The sequence below is a fragment of the Aphelocoma coerulescens genome, chromosome 9 (genome assembly GCF_041296385.1).
Source record: "Aphelocoma coerulescens isolate FSJ_1873_10779 chromosome 9, UR_Acoe_1.0, whole genome shotgun sequence".
NCBI classification, from domain to species: domain Eukaryota; kingdom Metazoa; phylum Chordata; class Aves; order Passeriformes; family Corvidae; genus Aphelocoma; species Aphelocoma coerulescens.
The window spans coordinates 2828284-2846751 of NC_091023.1; the positions used below are offsets into that span (position 1 = coordinate 2828284).

At 44.6% G+C, this 18468-nt stretch overlaps 1 protein-coding gene across 2 annotated transcripts; it reads left to right on the top strand.

Annotated features, from left to right (window-relative positions):
• Nucleotides 1-1880: 1880 nt before the first annotated feature.
• On the top strand, nucleotides 1881-17472 carry TRA2B (transformer 2 beta homolog). 2 transcript variants are annotated; one of them, XM_069025092.1, is made up of 9 exons: nucleotides 1882-2015; nucleotides 8230-8363; nucleotides 11724-11886; nucleotides 12147-12335; nucleotides 13148-13263; nucleotides 14124-14207; nucleotides 15960-16022; nucleotides 16476-16549; nucleotides 17068-17472. In XM_069025092.1, the coding sequence occupies exons 1-9, from the start codon at nucleotides 1980-1982 to the stop codon at nucleotides 17076-17078; spliced, it is 870 nt and encodes a 289-aa protein (XP_068881193.1). In that variant the 5' UTR covers nucleotides 1882-1979; the 3' UTR covers nucleotides 17079-17472. The 2 variants fall into 2 exon arrangements, with proteins under 2 accessions (XP_068881192.1, XP_068881193.1); XM_069025091.1 differs by lacking the exon at nucleotides 17068-17472 and having other exon boundaries at nucleotides 1881-2015; nucleotides 16476-16557.
• The last annotated feature ends 996 nt before the right edge of the window (nucleotides 17473-18468 follow it).

Sequence of the window (18468 nt, forward strand, 5' to 3'; positions counted from 1 at the left end):
GTGTCAGGTGAGGGTTAGGCTGGGTATCAGGAAAAGATTCTTCCTCCAGAGGGCGGTCGGGCAGTGAACAGGATCCCAGGGAATGGGCACAGCCCCAAGGCTGCCAGAGCTCCAGGAGCGTTTGGACAATGCCCCAGGGACAGGCTGGGATTGCTGGGGTGTCTGTGCAGGGCCAGGAGCTGGACAGGATCATCCCTGTGGGTCCCTTCCAGCTCAGGATCAGTGTGTCAGTAACTGTGCTGTAACACAGGCAAAGCATTGAGGTGAAACTATTGACATAAAAGCCCCCTGTGGTATTTTTATACCAGCAAAAGCTGAGAAAATACTGCTCACCTTCCTCTTTGGCTGATAAATTCACCTTTGTGTTCTGGGGCTGGCAGAGAGAGGGAAGGCAGCCAAACAACCTCTGGCTTGTCTCTTCTCACAAGTGATGGAAATGGAGCTGGGGTTCCCCCTGGGTGTCTCTGTAGTGATCACCTGGGAATGCATCAGCGATTTGCTCTCTTCCCTTTGCCCTTTGCCTCCAGCCTGCTCTCCCGGCATTCTCATCTGCTGCCACTTCTTCAATCTGTGTGGGGAATGGCACCAGGAATACCCCTGGCAGCCAAAAATCCCACGTAGAAGAGGTACTGACCTGTTCAGGTCTGGGCTTTGCTGCTTGTTAACAGCACAATGGGGCATGCAGGGCATTACCGAGCCCTCACTGCACAGGAAATGCATTTCAGTGAAGAAAAATAGTCACTGCTGAGATGTCAGATGGTTACAGAAGCACTTCTGGAGCAGGATTAGAACAGGTGCACTTTCAATTTGAAAAAGAGTTGGTTTAGATTAGATATTAGGGAAAAATTGTTCCCTGTGAGGGTGGTGAGGCCCTGGCACAGGTTGCCCAGAGAAGCTGGGGCTGCCCCATCCCTTGAAGTGTCCAAGGCCAGGTTGGACGGGGCTTGGAGCAACCTGGGATAGTGGAAGCTGTCCCTGCCCATGGCAGGGAATGGAAATGGATGAGCTTTAAGGTCCCTTTCAAACCAGACAATTCTGGGATTCACTGGGATGAGCTGAGCAGGTGCAATGTCTCCTCCTGTCTCCCAACTCCAACCGCTGTGCAGTGCTGTGGTTTGAAAAGCACTGAAGAAGTCGGTATTTTGGTTAAACCACAGGTCTGTATTTTAAGTCCGAGTGGTCCTCTCTGTGTGGGTGTCCTTTGCTAATCCCTGCACAGTCCTGGCTCTTTGGGGCTGCCGGTGCTTTACTGGTGCTGCTTGTGACATAAAACAGATACAACGGAGAAGGGGTGTTTGAAACGCTCCTCGTTGCACGTTTTATGGAGAAACAATGCCAAGGACGGGGGAAAACCCGCTATTTCAGCGACGCTGTGCTGCCCTCGAGTGGGTGACTAAGAAACACGCCGCTCTTCCCTCCCCACGTGCTCTGAACCAATGCTTTAACACTCCAAAAAAGCCCCTCGCAATCACATTTTTAAAGGATTTCCGCAGCCTGCGGAGGCCGAGGGCGACAACCTCACCTGAGGGGCGGAGGGGGCGGGGCCTCACCTGAGGGGCGGAGGGGCGGGGCTTAACGGGGGCGGGGCCTCGTGGGGGCGGGGCCTCGTGGGCTCCGCCTCGCGGGTGCCGCTCGGGGGCGTGGCCTCCGCTGGGGGCGCGGCCGCCGTGCCCAGGGCGGTAGTGGCTGAGGGGGCGCGGCCTCACCGGGGGCGCGGCCTCACCGGGGGCGTGGTCTCTCCTCACAGGCAGCCGCAGCTCGGGGCGGGGGGCGTGGCCCTTTTTCCAGGGGCGGGGTCCTGTGGGCGCGGCGGTGGGCGTGGGCGTGGCCTTCGCCTCAGGGCGTCCCGCTGGGGGCGTGTCCTGCCGAGCGCGCGCGCGCGGCCCCGCGGTCTCGTCACTTCCCGCGCGGACGGCGCTGTCGCCGGGGACGGTCGTGTCCGGTTCGGGCGGCGGCGGCGGGAACGGTGGGACGGGACGATGAGCGACAGCGGGGAGCAAAACTACGGCGAGCGGGTAATACACGGAGCCCCAGCGCGCTGCGCGGCCGGGCCCCTTTCCCTCCCCTCTTCACACACCCCCATCTCCTTCGGGTGGCGCCGGCGCCCCCGCGTTCCCCCGTGTCCCCCCCCGTGTTCCCCCTGTGTACCCTTATGTCCCCTTTCGCGGGTGGCGGAGCCTCCGCGGGAGCGGAGAGGAGGGTGAGGCGGCGCGGCGGGGGCAATGGCGGAGGGGCCGCTCCCCGCGTGAGGTGCCCGGCGCCATCTTGGGCCGGGACCGCGCGCGCCCGGGAGGGACAAAATGGCGGCCCCGAGCCCTCAGGGGCCCCTCGTCCTTCATCCCACCCCTGCGGAAGGGGAATCCTGTTATTATCCTCTCTCCAGAGCCGCCTTGCAATCCACTCTTGAGTTGTTCTCTAATTTAGACTGGTGTTCACTGCCTCTCGCCTGTAACAATAGCTGCTCCTCGGGCCTGGCGTCCGGGTGGCTCGGGCTCTCCTCTAATTTAAACTTGATAGTTGGAGGCAAGCCCTTCGCTTTGTGAAACCTGCAGCAGATACCTCTCAAGACCCGTAGTTTCGGCAAGATCTCACTGTCCGGATGGGCATTTTGTTAATGCCGGAATAGATGACTTGCTAAGCTTCACGTTTGTGATGCACATGTGTAGTTGCTTTTTTATTTAGTGGATCAACCTTGTTTGCCTTTGATGCCTTTAATTAGGGTCAGTACTGTGTTTTGGGGGGTTTTTTCAGCATAATTCAAATATCTTGCAGCAGCATCGGAGGGAGCTGTGGAGGTGATAAATTCCTAAGTTTTAAACTGGAGGGGGCAAGAAATAAGAGAACGTAGTGATTCTGAGCAGGGTCTTTCTTAGAATACGCTTTTATCTTATTAATCCACTATAAAAGGCCGTAGTAATTGGTGTTTCTACTTCGAGGTAGGTGAGTTTAGAAAAATTTGGTCTCCAGGGGGCTAAAAATGGGAATGAATGGTGAAAGACAGGGATTAAGGAATAGACTCGTGCCAGCGCCAGTGTTACCTTTTCATTGATACCTTCATTCACTCTGGCGTGTTTTTAGTGAGGGGCTATTTTTTGCTCAAGGTGGATTTTTTTTGTGTGTTAGTTTTTTTTTAAGTTGCTTTAATTGTTGTGCAAGTCGGACTGGAAGCCAATTTAGTCTTAATAAAGTTTGCCAGAATTACCTGCGTTGTGTTTTCAGTCAGAAAGAGTGGAAATAATAAAGCTTTTGTAGCAAAGTCTTTTTGCGTGGAACATAATTGTGCAGGGTATTGGGGCAGAAATTGTTGTCTGCTCCTTTTTTATTTTTTTAATTTAAAAAATGTGTTAAAGCATTTATAGGCAGTCTTTGCCAGTGCCTAAAATGAGTTATGTCTGAACTTTTGTGACTTTTAAATAGGTAAGTTTGAAATAGACTTGATTGTAAAGCTGAAATGATAGAGCTACACACCTGCTATTCCAGACTGGAGCAGGGATTGGTTTTCTTTCTGCTCTTGCCAGTGTTATTTATGAGGGGTTTTTTGCTTACTTAAGGCTTATGTTTTACAGAGTCAATGGCTTTTCTGCTTTTCCAAGATGGAATCTCTGCAGAGTAGAGTGTTTGGATAAATAATCTGGAGTATGACTACAACTGTGTTAAACTGTCCCAAGTGCAGGCTGCCAACAGGAATAGTGCTCCTGAAAACGTGTTCCTGTTCTCTCCCTTAGTAGTGTTTGTTCTGTCGGTCAGATCTGGGAATTCAATCAGCTGGATCTTGTTGTACTCCCATTTCCAGCTGCATTGGTTTGCAGGCTTGACTTGACTGAGTCCTCATGGCAGTTTGTGGGATGAAGAAGAAATTCCAGGTGCTTTCACCAGGAATGGGACGTGTTTAAGCAGCAGCACAAATTTACACTGGCTTATGGCATTTTTAAAATGGGAGGGGGGCATAAGAAGATAAAAAAATTCCCCACTTGAATTCTCTTTTCCAACTTTATGCTCCGTAATGGAATGAACTCTAGAAACTTTTTGACTGAAGAAACTATAAATTATGAAATGCTTCTAATAATTAAACACTGGAATATAGTTAAGACACTATTGTTACACTGCAATGCCATGGTTTTCCAACTTAATTTTGTTTTCATTGAAATTGTTCTCACTGAAGCACATGGGATTCAGGCATGGAGGGGTTGGAAAAAGACTAGTTAAAGGCCAAATTAATGAATCCTACCCTGTGAATTAGTTAATTATGACAGCAGTGGCTTGGTATGTGGTCAGAAGCTGTTCAGTACCTGAGTCAGGGTGGGGGGTTTTGTTTGTTTTATTTTTTTTAATGTATATATGCTCAATTTACAGATTGCTTACAAGGTATTTTATACCTGTATTTTCAAAAAGCAGTGATTTTTGTTACTAAATTGTGGGAGAAGGAGGTCTGAGGAAGCAGTTTGAGATTAGAGATGAGCTGATCACTCAGTGCCACCAAAGGGATGGACCATTCCCTGTGTTCCTCCCTCACCAGCTGGCACTTGATGGGGCTTCTTGGGGAGCTGTGCCCAAACCTGTCAGAAAATAATTTGGATTTTGCTGATGGATTAATTTCCTGCCATCTTGGGGCACTGGAGGAGCCCACAGGGTCAGTGGCAGAGGTGGTGGGAGGAAGCTGTGGCCTGATTTTTCAGAACACACTGTGTTCTTTCTGTGTGGAGTTTGGGAACCTGTAGAAAGGGATGGTTCTGCTCTCCCTCAGAGTGAATCCCCAGCTCCCCCAGCAGTGATCTCGTGTCCCTCAGGGAATGAGAGGCACCTGTTCCCGAATGGAGAGGTTGGGGAATGTGGAGTCAGCACAGTGACACCTTGAATAAAGGGGCTGCAGATCTGATAATGTCATGTGAGGCTGCACCTTTCCTTAGGAAAACAAGTGGAAGTACAGAACTTTATAGGAATTTATGATTATAAAACCTTAATGCTTTTATTTCTCTGTATCTTACATTACTGGCTGAAATTTGTAACTTCCATTCCTGTGAGGAAAAACGTTTGGATCTCAGAAGTGCAAAGAACTGTGGCCATCACCTGCTTTTCAGCTGCTTCTGTCCATGGAAACCCTTCCTACCTACTGCCCCCCAAATAATCCTGCTTTGGGACATTCCCTGCTCAGAGTACATGGCTGTAGCACTCTTTGTGAATGTGCTTAGAGCTGTTAAAAACATCCCTGCAGTATTACACTTTGTCTGAACGTGCTCAAGGTCTGGAAAGAACCATTTGGAATCCACAAGCCTGGACTTCAGGGCTTCCACGTGAATTCCAGAAGCACCCAATGAAGGGGAAGAACTGTTGTTAAAGACCAAGGGATCTGGGGATGGGGGTTAAATTCACATTAGACAAACTTAATGTTAGGGGGGAAAAATGGTTATTGTTTAGTGAATACCTGTCTGGATCTGCTGACCAGCAGTGCTGGAACATAGGCAGGGTAAAGAAGGTTGTTTCTTACCCCTTCCCCATGTCATGCCAGGAGCACACTTTGGCATTTTTAAATAACTTAAAATTTACAGAGTGAAAGGGCAAAGAGTAGGAAAAGAAAATGTAAAGAACAACGAAACAGATGGGAGAAATGAGCTGTGGGAGTGACTGGTGTGAACCCTCAAGGGTGCAAATTAAATTTGCAGTGCTACAGGCCCCTGGTTCTTGGAACTTTGGATAGGGAGGATTTCCTGGGGCTTGAGATGGAAAAGGGGCAGCTTGTTAATTTTGGGGGGTTATTACCAGTCCTGGTGATACCCAGAGCAGGTGAGGTGCACTGAATTGCTCTAAGGTTGGAATAAAGAAGTGCCATAATCCTGTAAAGTTTGGTGGATTGAAGGATGATCTGGAAAAGAATGTGGATGTTTAAAGACTGGGAAATGTGAAGTGCAGAGGAGTTGAATGAAAATAGGCCAGCTGTTTAATTGTTTTGATTTAGGTAGATAATTGTCTTAAGGACTTTCTCTTCCCAAATTTCTGCTCAGTTCCTCAAGTGTCCAGATTCCACATCAACCTTAACATAATACAGCAAAGATTGCCTGAAAAGTGTACCAAATATATGAAGACTTACCTGTTCTCTCCTCATTTCTTCAAAGCTTTTTGACTTCTAAAAGCTCTGAAAAGGGTTTGGGGTCTATTTGTGGGCAAAATCCTCCCAGCTGCTTCCCTCCAATCCTGCATTTCTGCTTTTCTTTCTGGTCTCAGACCACCTGTATTTGGACACAGCTCCTTCTGTTTAGCCCAGATTATCTTTTGTGAATTGAAGTATATTTCCTCAAGTGAAGAACAGCCTTAGTTTGGGTTTTAGTCCTTCTTCAATCTTGCTTTGCCTAACTTTGTTAAAGAGCTAAGACTTCTTATGGCAAAATTAATATATTAACTCAGAACTCATGTCTGTGGAGTGTTTCCTTTGGAAGGTAGTAATGGGTTTAGGTTAAATTAGTTAATTATAACTTAAATTGCTCCTTAATATTCCCCCTGCCCTTTGCAGTGTTAGTACATGGGGGAGCTGTAATTTAGAACAAGACCTTAAACATTTGTGTGAAGAGTATGGCCTTGATCAACTTTGTGCTATTTCTGTTGCTCTTGGAATGAATTGCAAACCTGCTTTATCCTGTAAGTCATGTTCCCTTCCCCTGTATGGTAGGGAATTGTAAACAGGTAAAATTCAGTTGAAGTTGAATGGATGTGGTTGAAGCATGATTAAATTTCGGGTTAGCAAATTAATTTCTGAATGCTTAGTGGATTCCCATTAAGTTGGTGTTCAGAGATGTTACAAAGATAAAACAAGGGATTTTTGAGAGAAATCTGGTACCCAGTGTCATTAGTGAGCTTTCTTCATCAGAATTTACATTAAATTTAGGATTGTTTTTAGAAAGAAGGATAATTCTGCTGAATTTAAAATTTTCTCTTAATATCTTGAAGTGAAGAATACTTTCTAATGTGTTCAGGTGTTTTAAGGTATATGACTAAAGCCAAGCATTATTACTGACTTAAAAATAAAAATACATAAGTTGAAACTGCTAATTAGGTCATGTCACTGCCAGAGAAGATTGCCAGTAATTAACAGAGCAGGTGGGGAGTAGTTTGGAGTGTGGGGCCCACAAGTGCAGTTCTGGTCGGTGGGAAATTCAGATTTCTGTAGAAGCACGAAGCCTGCACATGTAATCCCGCTTGTGCAGGCAGCTGGGGGTGTGTGCTAAACCTTCACACCAGGGCTGCCAAACTGCAGGAGGGGCCCAAAATTCAGATAATTGTAGTTCGTGGAAGGACCAACCACGCTGTGCTTTCTGCATTCCAAAGCACATCCATCAGTGACCGCAGCAGGACCTCACTGGAGTCACTCCTTGTTGATTTTGTCTCAGTGTGTGGCTGATAGTGCAAATTATTTTGAGTTTCCTGATGCTGCAATTCCTTAGTAGGTACTCAGTTGATCCAGTTGCACTTGCTATTAAATACAGGCATAAATAGCAAATTCAGCTACTTAGGGCTAAGTTAAACTGAGTTGACTGAACCTGTTGATAAAATTGTAGGGCTTTGGTAGATTCAATTCTTGAACTGCATTTATAGTAAAAGTCCACAACACTTTTTTTTTTCTAGTTTCAGTTTTGGCACTAGATTTTATCCTGGAGTTCTTAAATATTCTTCATCCTGTTCTTTTTCTATTAAGGTTAATGTTGAAGAAGGAAAATGCGGAAGTCGCCATTTGACAAGTTTTATAAATGAGAATTATTTGAAGCTCAGGAATAAGTGAAGCTGAAATTTGAAAAAAAAGAAAGTGAATGCATGCTAATTATCAGACCAGAAGTCCCACTTGTAGAATATTGAGCAATTTGTGTGAAGTGGGGAAGATGAAAGAAGTCAGAATTTGAAACGGAAGAATGAAGAAAAGGAATAAAAATGAAGTTAAGATAAGAAGTAATCTGGAATCTGAAAGCACTACGCTAAGTAATTACTAGTCTGTTTATGTGTCCCTGTATATTTTGCTAAACATGCATGCATTATCTGTTTAATAGCAAAAGTACATGCAGGGTAAAGAAGTGTCTACCAGGGAAAAAAAAAAAAAAAAACTCCTTAAAAATCTAGGCAGTGCTAATGCCGACTGCCCGGACACATAGCTATGAATATTTACCATTTATTTCACTGGAGCTTGTTTACAGCCCCTAGGTGAACAAGGAATTGTGTACAAATTAGGCTTTCAATATCTGCGTGCAGGAATCCCGTTCTGCTTCCAGAAGCGGAAGTGCTCATGGGTCTGGCAAGTCGGGGAGGCACACCCCTGCAAGATCTCGCTCTAAGGAGGATTCCAGGCGCTCCAGGTCAAAATCTAGATCCAGGTCTGAATCCAGGTGAGTTTGCTTCTTTTACCTCTTCCTCCTCCTCACAAGTCAGATGATTGTCAGAGGTAGCCCAGCTTAGCCAGTTCTGTTTCCACAGTTAGTGGATCTTCTGTGGACGTGGAATACAAAGGGGCGTGTGTGGTTTCAGGATTGGGAAAGCCAAATTATATAAATTTAAGTAATTTTGCTGCTTCTTCCAACAGTTAAGTCAGCTATGTAGGCTTGTATCCTTGCTGATACACTTAGGAAGTGCCTGCCTTTTTATCTCTTGGAATGTTGACTTGTCTCTGAGCATGGAGTACTAGGAACTCTAGGGCTTCGTTTTGCTGTGCATTAACAGAGTTTGGTGCATCAGCACATTTCCCATTTTAAGTCACATTTGTGTATTATGTTTCCTCACTGGAAGCAGTGATGTTCCTGGAGTAGTGGAAAGAAGCAGTAGAGATTAATGTGAATTTCAGTCTGACATTTTAAATATGTTGATTTAAATTGAAAATTAACAGGGTGGGAAGCTTTGAATATTAGACTGCTCTGCAAGCTCTCCAGAAAAGTTGTGGAGAACTTGCTTATTGTATTTATGTGGCAGCACAAACCTCCACATGCCTTTTGCACTGTATTACCTCTCCTGATACTCACTTGCCAATCAAGCTGTGTGCAGGGTCAGAACTCCTCTAAAAAGAGTAGATAGTTGACTCCTGACCACAGAAATTAATGTTTTGATCATTTCTTTACTCATTTGTAGGCATTCAGGCTGAAAAAAGTAAAATTTCAGCAGTGGGGTTTCCAGGTGAGCTGTTCACAACACACTTTTGATGTGAACAAGCAATGAATTGCCAAAGCCTGGGAGGCAGGCTGGAGGAAGATACTGTGCTGTTAGCAATCAAAAACACTTTTCAAATAGTGTGTTAAATCTTGCAAAATCCAAGTGAAAGGCTTTTGTGGAAGGGAAGGTAGTTGGGAAGCTTTGACAGCAGGAGAATGGGGGTTTTTGTTTAATTCAGGCACAGTCACAAGTGTCGTATCGTGCACCTGGCAGTCCCTGTGGTGTAAGAAGAAACGTGTCAAATGAGTAAATACTTGTTAGAGTAGCACCATCAGTGTGGAAATGGAGTGACCTGTGCAAGTGCCAGCAGCCAGAGATGGTGGAGCAGCTCAGGAAAGGTCCAGTCCCAGATCCTGCTCAGGGCACTCAGCTCTGGGCTCAGACCTTGCTGTCAGGGCTTTATCCAGTTGGGGTTTGAAAACCTTGGGGGAAGGAGGCTGCAAACCACCTCTGGGGAACCTTTTAATATTGAAACAACAGTCAGGACACCCTCCCAGCATATCCTTCTGCCCCTTAATCCATATGACTCCAGGGATTCCATACTCTTTAAAGCACCATGTTTCCCATTCACAGAATAACCACTATACTGAGTAAAAATGCAGTCACAGATTGTGTACAATTCTGAAGAAGCAAATACAGTATGTGGAATTTATGAGAGACCTGGCAAATCTTATTTTTGCAATAAACAATCTTTAAATAGTACCCTGGCAACTGACTTTCTACTTTTAGATGACTAAAAAGTAGAAGTTCATAACTACCACGACTTCCTGAGCATTTAACAGCTGTCTTGAAGATGCCTATGGCTGGAAATAATGGAATTACATCCCAGAGTTAGTGTTGATTATTAGATTTGGACAGAATTGTGTCAAGGCACATATTTAGAAACACTTTAATCTCTGTTCAGTGCTGTCACACATCGGGATGTGGTCATGGGCAGATCATTTAACTCTGGCTTTCCCCAGAGAAATAACCCTGTGATAACTTCTATATTTCTTGGTAGTTTCTGTTGCAAATGTATTTTTGAGTTACCAGCTTTATAAATTAAACTTTGATTTGGGAACCAACCTGTGTCCTGGTGTTTTTATCAGTTGGGGTGTGGATATACTTGATTTTAAAATCTACTTTTACTGAAGTCTGTAGCTCCTGTCTTTGGCTGATACGATTCTGGTACCTGAAATATCAGTTCTGTTTGCTGTAATTATTTTTTTTCCTGTATCAGTGGCTGAAATGTGGCTGTGTGCATGTGTAGAGCTTCTTTTTTTATTGATATTATAATTTCTGTCCTTTTTTACTGCTTTCCCAGCTTCAGGGAAGTTATCTTTTTTTTGTTGTTGTTGCCAAAAATAGTGTTTTCTTTATAAATACATAGTAAGAAGTGCTGTAATGGGACATGCTGAATTAATTTCTCCTGGACATGAATATGCATTTTAAGTTGAGCTGCTCTGGCTCACTCCTGATGAGGTTGAAGGTGTTTTTTGAGGAGGTAGGCTGTACAGTTTGGCTGTCTGGTAACACTTGGTGAGAAATCCTGGAAGAAGCTGTTAAATGCTCAGGAGTAAAAGCAGTTAAGGTTCACAGCTTCCTTCATGCCAGTGTGGTGGTGCTGCTGTGGAATTAGAGGAAAGGGACATTTAAGACACCAGAGCCTGAAAATCAGCAATTTCTGACTCAGATCCATTGACTGTTACCCTGTTTATTGCTCTTCTTAGCCTTGCAGGGGTTTTTCTTTGGAGTGGTGTGAAATGCAGGTTATTCAGTGCAGACCAAGGTCAAGTGTAGCCCCATGCCAGTGCCCAGCTTCTCCTCTAGGATTGGCTGTCATGGGAAGCCTGAGGCTTTGGGAGAAGGAATTGAAGAGTTTCAGACCCTCATGTCCACAGAGCTCATGATGTAAGAAAAAATTTGGGGGGAAAAAGGATTAGTGAGCAGTTGCACCTTTGCACAAATGCACTTAAGAGTGTGAACATGTAAATATTCATGAACAAGCAGTGGTAAATAACTGCTGAAATACCAGCAGGTAAATGAGCCAGCTCAGGCTTGATTTCTTCAGATTGTGTTCAGCTCTGTTTTGGGGGCGTTTGCCAGACTTTAAAGAGTGCATTTGCTTTTCAGTGTCACCCAAAGCAGCGCTAAGAGAGTGCCCCCCTCAGTGGTGCATGCTTTGTGTTAAGGCATATTTACTGTTCCCCTTGTCTGATACAAGTGAAAAGAAAGCCCCCCCACTTGGTTTTACCTAAACACTGTGAATATTCTAAGCACTAGTGTGTGACACCAAGGTAGCTTTGTTGAAGGAAGAGCTCACTGTGATCAAGTGGAAGTTCCTGGGCTGCAGCAGGAATGCCCTGAGAGCATCTGCAGTAATCTGATAGTAAAGATTCAGCACGCAGTCCTTGAGAGTAGTGAGTAAATGGATTGTAGCTGAGGTATGTGGTACTGCAGGATTTTGGAAAACAATTACTTGAGCTTTTTGTGACTTATCTGATGGATTTTTGAAATGTTAAACAGCCAAACAAGCCCAGCGCTGTACTTTCTCCTCTTTTGCTCAGGTCTAGATCGAGGAGGAGTTCCCGCAGACACTACACCAGGTCCCGCTCCCGTTCCCGCTCCCACAGGAGATCCAGAAGTAGGTCGTACAGTCGGGACTACAGGCGGCGGCACAGTCACAGCCATTCCCCCATGTCTACTCGGAGACGTCACATTGGAAACAGGGTACGTGTGTGAGGGATGAGTCATGGTCCTGGATGCACCCTGGAATCAGTCTCTGTTTTGTGAGAAACACAAAGGGGTTTTGTGAAAGGCTTATGTTCTGTAGGTTGAATTTCTTACTATTTATTAGTGCGTGACCCAAATCTCAGCCCCACCTTTGTTGTTGTTCATCTCGAAGCGCTGACAGTCACAACTTGAGAAATACCTTGCACTGCAAATAAACCCAATTTCATTCTAACGTCTGTCTGTGTCCCTTCCTTTAGGCAAATCCTGACCCAAACTGTTGTCTAGGAGTGTTTGGGCTGAGCCTGTACACTACAGAACGAGACCTGCGAGAGGTTTTCTCCAAGTATGGGCCCATTGCCGACGTTTCCATCGTGTACGATCAGCAGTCGCGGCGTTCCCGAGGGTTCGCCTTCGTCTACTTCGAGAACGTCGAGGATGCCAAGGAAGTAGGTTGGGGTGCACAGTGTGTGCCATGTTTGCTGGGCTCTGAGATCCTGGGGTGTGTGTTTTGTCACAGGGTATGGCCAGGGGAAACTCACAGCCTGAAAAATACTTGGAATCTCATAATCATGGAATTTGGGCTTACAAGTGCTGCAGAATGAATGGGGAATTGTGTAGTCACCCAGCAGAGAATCCTACACTCACGCCAGTCCTTGTAGAGCTGCCCTTTATGGGCTGGAACAAGGCTTAGATTCTGCATAAACTTCACTCCTGAAAGTCTCCAGTCTTTTTCACATCTGGCATGAAGGCTTCCCCATTGGGTTGGAGCTTGGGGTGTAGGTCCTGCTACTTGGCAGACAAAACCCCAAAACACAACTGTTCTGGGTTTTTTACTTTTTATTTATGACTCTGATATTATATTCAAGGTTATGGTAGTTTGAAGGATGTATTTGAATACCTTAGTGGTGTTCTTATAACTTGTAAATGCTTTATGTTCTATGGTGGAGTAGTTACATCTCCCTGCATCAGCATATTCAAAGGTTGCTCTTAATCATGTCAGAGGTGCTGGGAAAATTGCTCAGTGATGTTCCTTCCAGGATTTTAGTGCCACAGAAGTCACATTTTTCTGTGGTTACTGGCACTTAAGTCCAGCTGGCATATAGTATCTTACAAATTACATTTGCTGTAAGATGTGATGCTCAGACCTGTCTCCAAACTGAGCCATTTTAGGACATTTTAACACTTAAAGCAGTGGTTAGAAGTTCGTGTTGTTGCTTAAGTTCATAGCTACAGCTAATACTCTTCTATCACTCCTTAGGCAAAGGAACGTGCCAATGGAATGGAGTTGGATGGAAGAAGGATCCGGGTAGACTTTTCCATAACAAAAAGACCTCACACACCTACCCCTGGAATCTATATGGGGAGACCCACTTAGTAAGTTTTATCTGCGGTTTTGGTTGTGTTTTCCCCTCCCCAAACCAGTACAGAATAGGATTTACTGTTCTGTAAAAACTCCTGTGTCCCCTCTGAGAGACCTGATTCTGGGTGGTTTTCCTGGTTTCTTGGGCTTTTGCATTAATGCCCAAGTTGTGTTTCCTTCTTTATGGCTGCTGTGCTGGACACTGAGAACACTACACATGAGCACCCATAGTAATGCATATGTTACCAAGAAGATACTTTGACAATTTATAAATTATTTTAAGTAATTTTCCTATGTACCTTCTAATATTCATGTCCTTTGCAAGCTCAGGTTTTCAAGAATGACTGAACAAGCACTGGTGTGTGGCTCAGTTAATATTTGGGATTAGCAGTTTACTGTGTGCACGCACTACACTTCTGACTCCCAGTTACCAGTGTGTAAATTGTTTTCCCAAGTCATTCCCCAGTTCATTTCCCAAGACTTTAAGCTTACTGGTGGTTATGGTGAAGTTGTGTTGAGACAACAGGTTTCTGATTTTCTTAATCAGAAAGTTGATTGAAGGGGGAAGCATTTTCAGAGTTAAAAGTGAATGAAGACTTGTCTCAGAAGGGAATTCCTCATGTGCCTGTAATACCAAAAGGTTGAGGTTTATAGAGGTTGAGGAAAATAACTGAGAGTTCAAGCATTTAAAAAGCAATTATTTAAGTATTTCTGTTCCCACCTGAACTGGTGGGAAAACAGGAGTGCTCAGTCGTCCAACTGTGAGGATGGGAAGTAATAGTATAACCCAGCTTAAATAGTGTGAATTTAACAGACTGCAGACAAAGTTAATGTTTTGTATCTTAGCAAATGCATTTCTCTTCACTCCTTGCAGTGGCAGCTCACGGCGACGAGATTACTATGACAGAGGGTATGACAGAGGCTACGATGACCGTGACTATTACAGCAGGTCATACAGGTGAGCATCTTTGGGATATTTGATTGCTTTTTAAACTCTGCTCTCTCACCTACCTGTGCAAGTTCATCTTACATAACTATTCCAGAATATTTTTGCACTCGCTGTCATTCTGGAATCTTCCTGTGAAATGTTCGCCAAAATGACTGCTCGGTACAAATCAAATTGGTTGGATTGGTTTAACCTGTGACCTGTCTTAGTCCAAAATGTTTTCTGAATCTGCACTGAGTTTTGAAAAACAAAGTGTTCTTTGTATTCTCATTTTAGAATCTTTGGCTGGTTCATCCTTTAGTACTGAAATGGTGCAGATGAATATTTGAGTTGGTATGTTTTGTGCACAGTGTAGTAGACAAAAAGTGGGACATTTCAGTAGTCCCCAGTATTTCCTGCTGATAATTATGGCACCTCAAATGTTGCCAAAAATAAGGAATTGGGGATTGGAGCATGACCTGTTCTGTATTGGACGTCTGCTTTAAAAGGCTTTTTTAACACCCCTTGTCAGGTTGGTTGTGTGTGTAAACACGGTTGGGGGTGCAGTTAGTTTTGGTGATAGCGAAATATGTTTCCTGCATTTTCCAGCAAATCCTTGTCCCCTGCAAAATCCTCACAATTTCTGGGACACTTAAATTGAACACAAAGATAAGAGTTGATTTTTTTTCTGTCTTCACTACCAAACGTTCCTGCAATTGCAGAATTCTGTGTTAAAGTTACAGTATGGGCCCAAGTCTTCAGTGCTTAAGTGGTGCCTTTTCATTCTGAAAGGGGTTTGTGGATGTTACCAGAAGCTGTGATTGGGTCAGGAGAGAGCCTGTGAGAGTGACCTGCTCTAGTGGGAGGTGTCCCTGCCTGTGGCAGGGGTGCCCCTGGATGGTGTTTAAGGTCCCTTCCAACCCAAACCGTTCTGGGATTCTGTGAATAATCATGGAGCCCCAAATGACTTATGTGTGGCTACTTGAAAAATGTCATGGTCTGCTACTTTCCCCTCCTGCAGACACTGGTTGGTTGAGGGAGAGGGAAGTGTTGGTATGTTGTGAGTGCTTCCCTAAGGAAGGAAAAGTTGGAATTGTTCAAGATGCAGTGGAGCATTGCATACTCCACCCTAAAAATTCCATTGGTAACAATTCCTTTGCATTCCCAGCCCTCTGTGAAAATAAAGCCTTAAGGGAAATGCAGTGTCAGATGGGAATTGTCCTGGTAAAACTTTGGTTTCTCCTTGTTGCTGTGGGAGGCTTAATTTTGCCTGAAAAAGTGTCTGTAAATAAAGGAATAACCTCTAAAAAAGCAGTCCCCCAAAAACAACTGCAGAAGACTTTAAACTTGATTGAGTCTCCTGGTAAAGCTTTGCTGATCTGAATCTGAGGATTCAGTCCAACCAGTCAATATTAATGTAAGATGTTGTTTCTGTTCTCTGTAAGAAGTTACATCACAGTTCTTGTTTAAATGTGACTCTAAAGTGTTAAAATGTCAGGGTGGGAGGGTTTTCCCTGCTTCCACCTTGGAATCAATATTTTTCCTCATGACAGCAAGTTGATTTTGCTACTTGAAAAAAGTAAGTCAGAAGATTCTCCTTGAGTAGATAAGTGTTTAAAAATCAATATTAAATGAAGTAATTCAGCATCATCCAGTGTAGGAACTAATGTTGTCTTACCTTCCCATCGTTTTCTTACTCTGATGATGGGGTTTTTTTGTACAGTGAACTTTTTGTTTATTTTTTAAATGCCTAAAAGTCGTTCTGCTTTTGTTTTGTTTTCACAGAGGAGGAGGTGGTGGTGGCGGAGGAGGCTGGAGAGCTGTTCAGGACAGGGATCAGTTTTACAGGTGTGTACTCAGTGGAACAAGGCAAGGAAACACAAAACTTGGGAGTGCCTGGATTGGAGGGCTTTGGGGGTACCTGGCTGTAGCACTGACTGCAAGTCCAGGAAATCTTCACCTTGGACAAATAATTCAGATTAAAAGTGAAGGTGGATTTGGTTTACCCTGCTTGTGTGGGATGCTCCTGGCTTCAGACTAAATTCACATGAGAGCAGATTGTGAGTGCAAGAGCTTGTATTAGTCAAAAATAATACTGGTAACAAAACCTGGTAACAAAAAAGAGAATTCAGATCTTTGCTTTGTTACCTGGTAGAAATGCTCATCAGGTCTTCCATGCTTGTTTGCTTTCCCAAGTGCATTCCTGAGAGCAGGATGGGGTTAGAGGGAGCCCCATAAAGCTGCTGCCACTCACCTGTGCAGGTTTTAACAAAGGGATTGTTTGTGTCACCCCTGTCACAGGAGGAGGTCACCATCGCCATACTACAGCCGAGGGGGCTACAGATCCCGGTCCAGATCCCGATCCTACTCACCTCGTAAGTAGTCAAGGACTTAGGGAATGGTTTGGGTTGGGAGGGACCTTAAAGCTCATCCCATTCCACCCTGTGCCATGGGCAAGGACACCTTCCATAGACCAGCTTGCTCCAAGCCCCATCCAACCTGGCCTTAACTGGGCCTGGCCCAATCACAGAGTGCACCTCTCCAAAGTAAGTTTCCCATCCCCTGAACTTCTTTTGAGCTTCTTTGTCCACTAAGATTGACTTTAGTGTGGCTATTTTATTGAGCCACAGCTCCTTCAATGCTTCATTGAACAACTGGCAGCCTTGAGGACAGAGCAAATACTTAGTTTGGAAAAAACAAGTGAGATAACAGCCCTTGTTTTGAGTCTGAGATCCTGTCTCTTCCTCCAGAACTCTGTTAAAAAAGGAGTTTGGGAGTTTGGTTACCTCTAGGACATCAGGCTCAGATTTGGTGCAGGTCTGAGGATAGGCAGTGGGTTTAGTCAGGAATCTCTCAATCCTCGAAGTCTGACTGTTGGGCTTTTGTCTTTCAGGTCGCTATTAAAGCATGACACATAGAGGAATTTCTAGCTACAGCCTTTGAGTTGAAATTGCAAGTTTGTGGACAATATTTTTTTATTGTCTCTTCTGTTTAACCAAGTGACAGTGCCTAGTGAACTAGGTGACTTTTACACCTTTTATGAAGACAACTTCTGTGGTGTTCAATGCTGTTTCATTCTGCATATTTGTGTAGTTTGGTGCTTTGTTTCCAGTTGTGTTTTGAAAGGAGTATGTTTTGCATGTATTTTTTTAGTCTTCATTTTGACTCCTGAAAGGTTTCTATTGTAAAGACAAAAACTGTTGAGTTAGTTTTTTCTACTGATTCCAAGTTATTCCCAAGATCCAAACCTGTGTAAAATGCTTTCCGAAAGTGAGAAAATAAAATAAAAAGAAGTTTGTTTTTTTTTCTTTTCCTACTTATTTTTGCCAAGAAAACAAAATCACTGAGGTAATCCCAGGGCAAGTGCTGTCCATTCCTTCCAAGAAGAACCAGTCTTTGGGTGTCCCACAAGTAAATTGCACTTGAGGTGCTTCTTAAGTCCATTTCTCACTTGTGAAATCAGTACTGAATCCCTCATTTGGGTGTTCAGCTGTTGCCTCTTGTATTTGAAAGATTTTTGGGCCAACGCTTCATGGTGTATCTGTCATACCACGTAGTGAATTTGTGCTCTTGGATCCGTGAGCCAGTTATTTTTTAATCTTGTGTTGGAGGAGCTTTCCACATTGGTTTGTGGTGAGAATGTGGGGTTTTGTGGAAATAATGGAAATTTCTAGACTCAAAACTGATGATTTCTGTGGATGTAGGGAACAAAGTTTGAGGAGTGGTGTTGTCATGCAAAGGAGAAGGGACTGAGGGAACAGGGCTTCAGCTTTCTGGAGAGGAGGTGGCCAACAGCAGCACACCAGGTGTCTCAGGGATTTATACAAATTATCCAGGTGTTTGTTAAAACTTCCCTGTTTCTACTGTCCAGAGTGGACAACAGGACCATGGCAGTAATTATTTTTAATTGTCTGAGCAGTAACAGCCCATTCAGGGCTGAGTTGGTTGCTCGTGGTGACACATTTTTTGGAATGTGTCACGTGGCTCCTGTGCTGAGAGTGTCCCAAATCCCTGTGCCAGGTCCATGCTCAGTGTGAGCATTGCAGGCCATGGTGCATCACGGAATCATTTTGTTTGGGAAAGCCCTCTAAGATGGAGTCCAAGCATTCCCCAGCACTGCCACGGCCACCACTGACCTGTGTCCCCAAGAGCCACATCCACAGGGCTTTTAAATCCCTGCAGGGATGGGGACTCCACCACCTCCCTCAGCAGCTCCTTCCAGTGCCTGACCCCCCTGTCCATGAAGAAATCCTTCCTGATGTCCCACCTGAGCCTCCCCTGGCCCAGCCTGAGG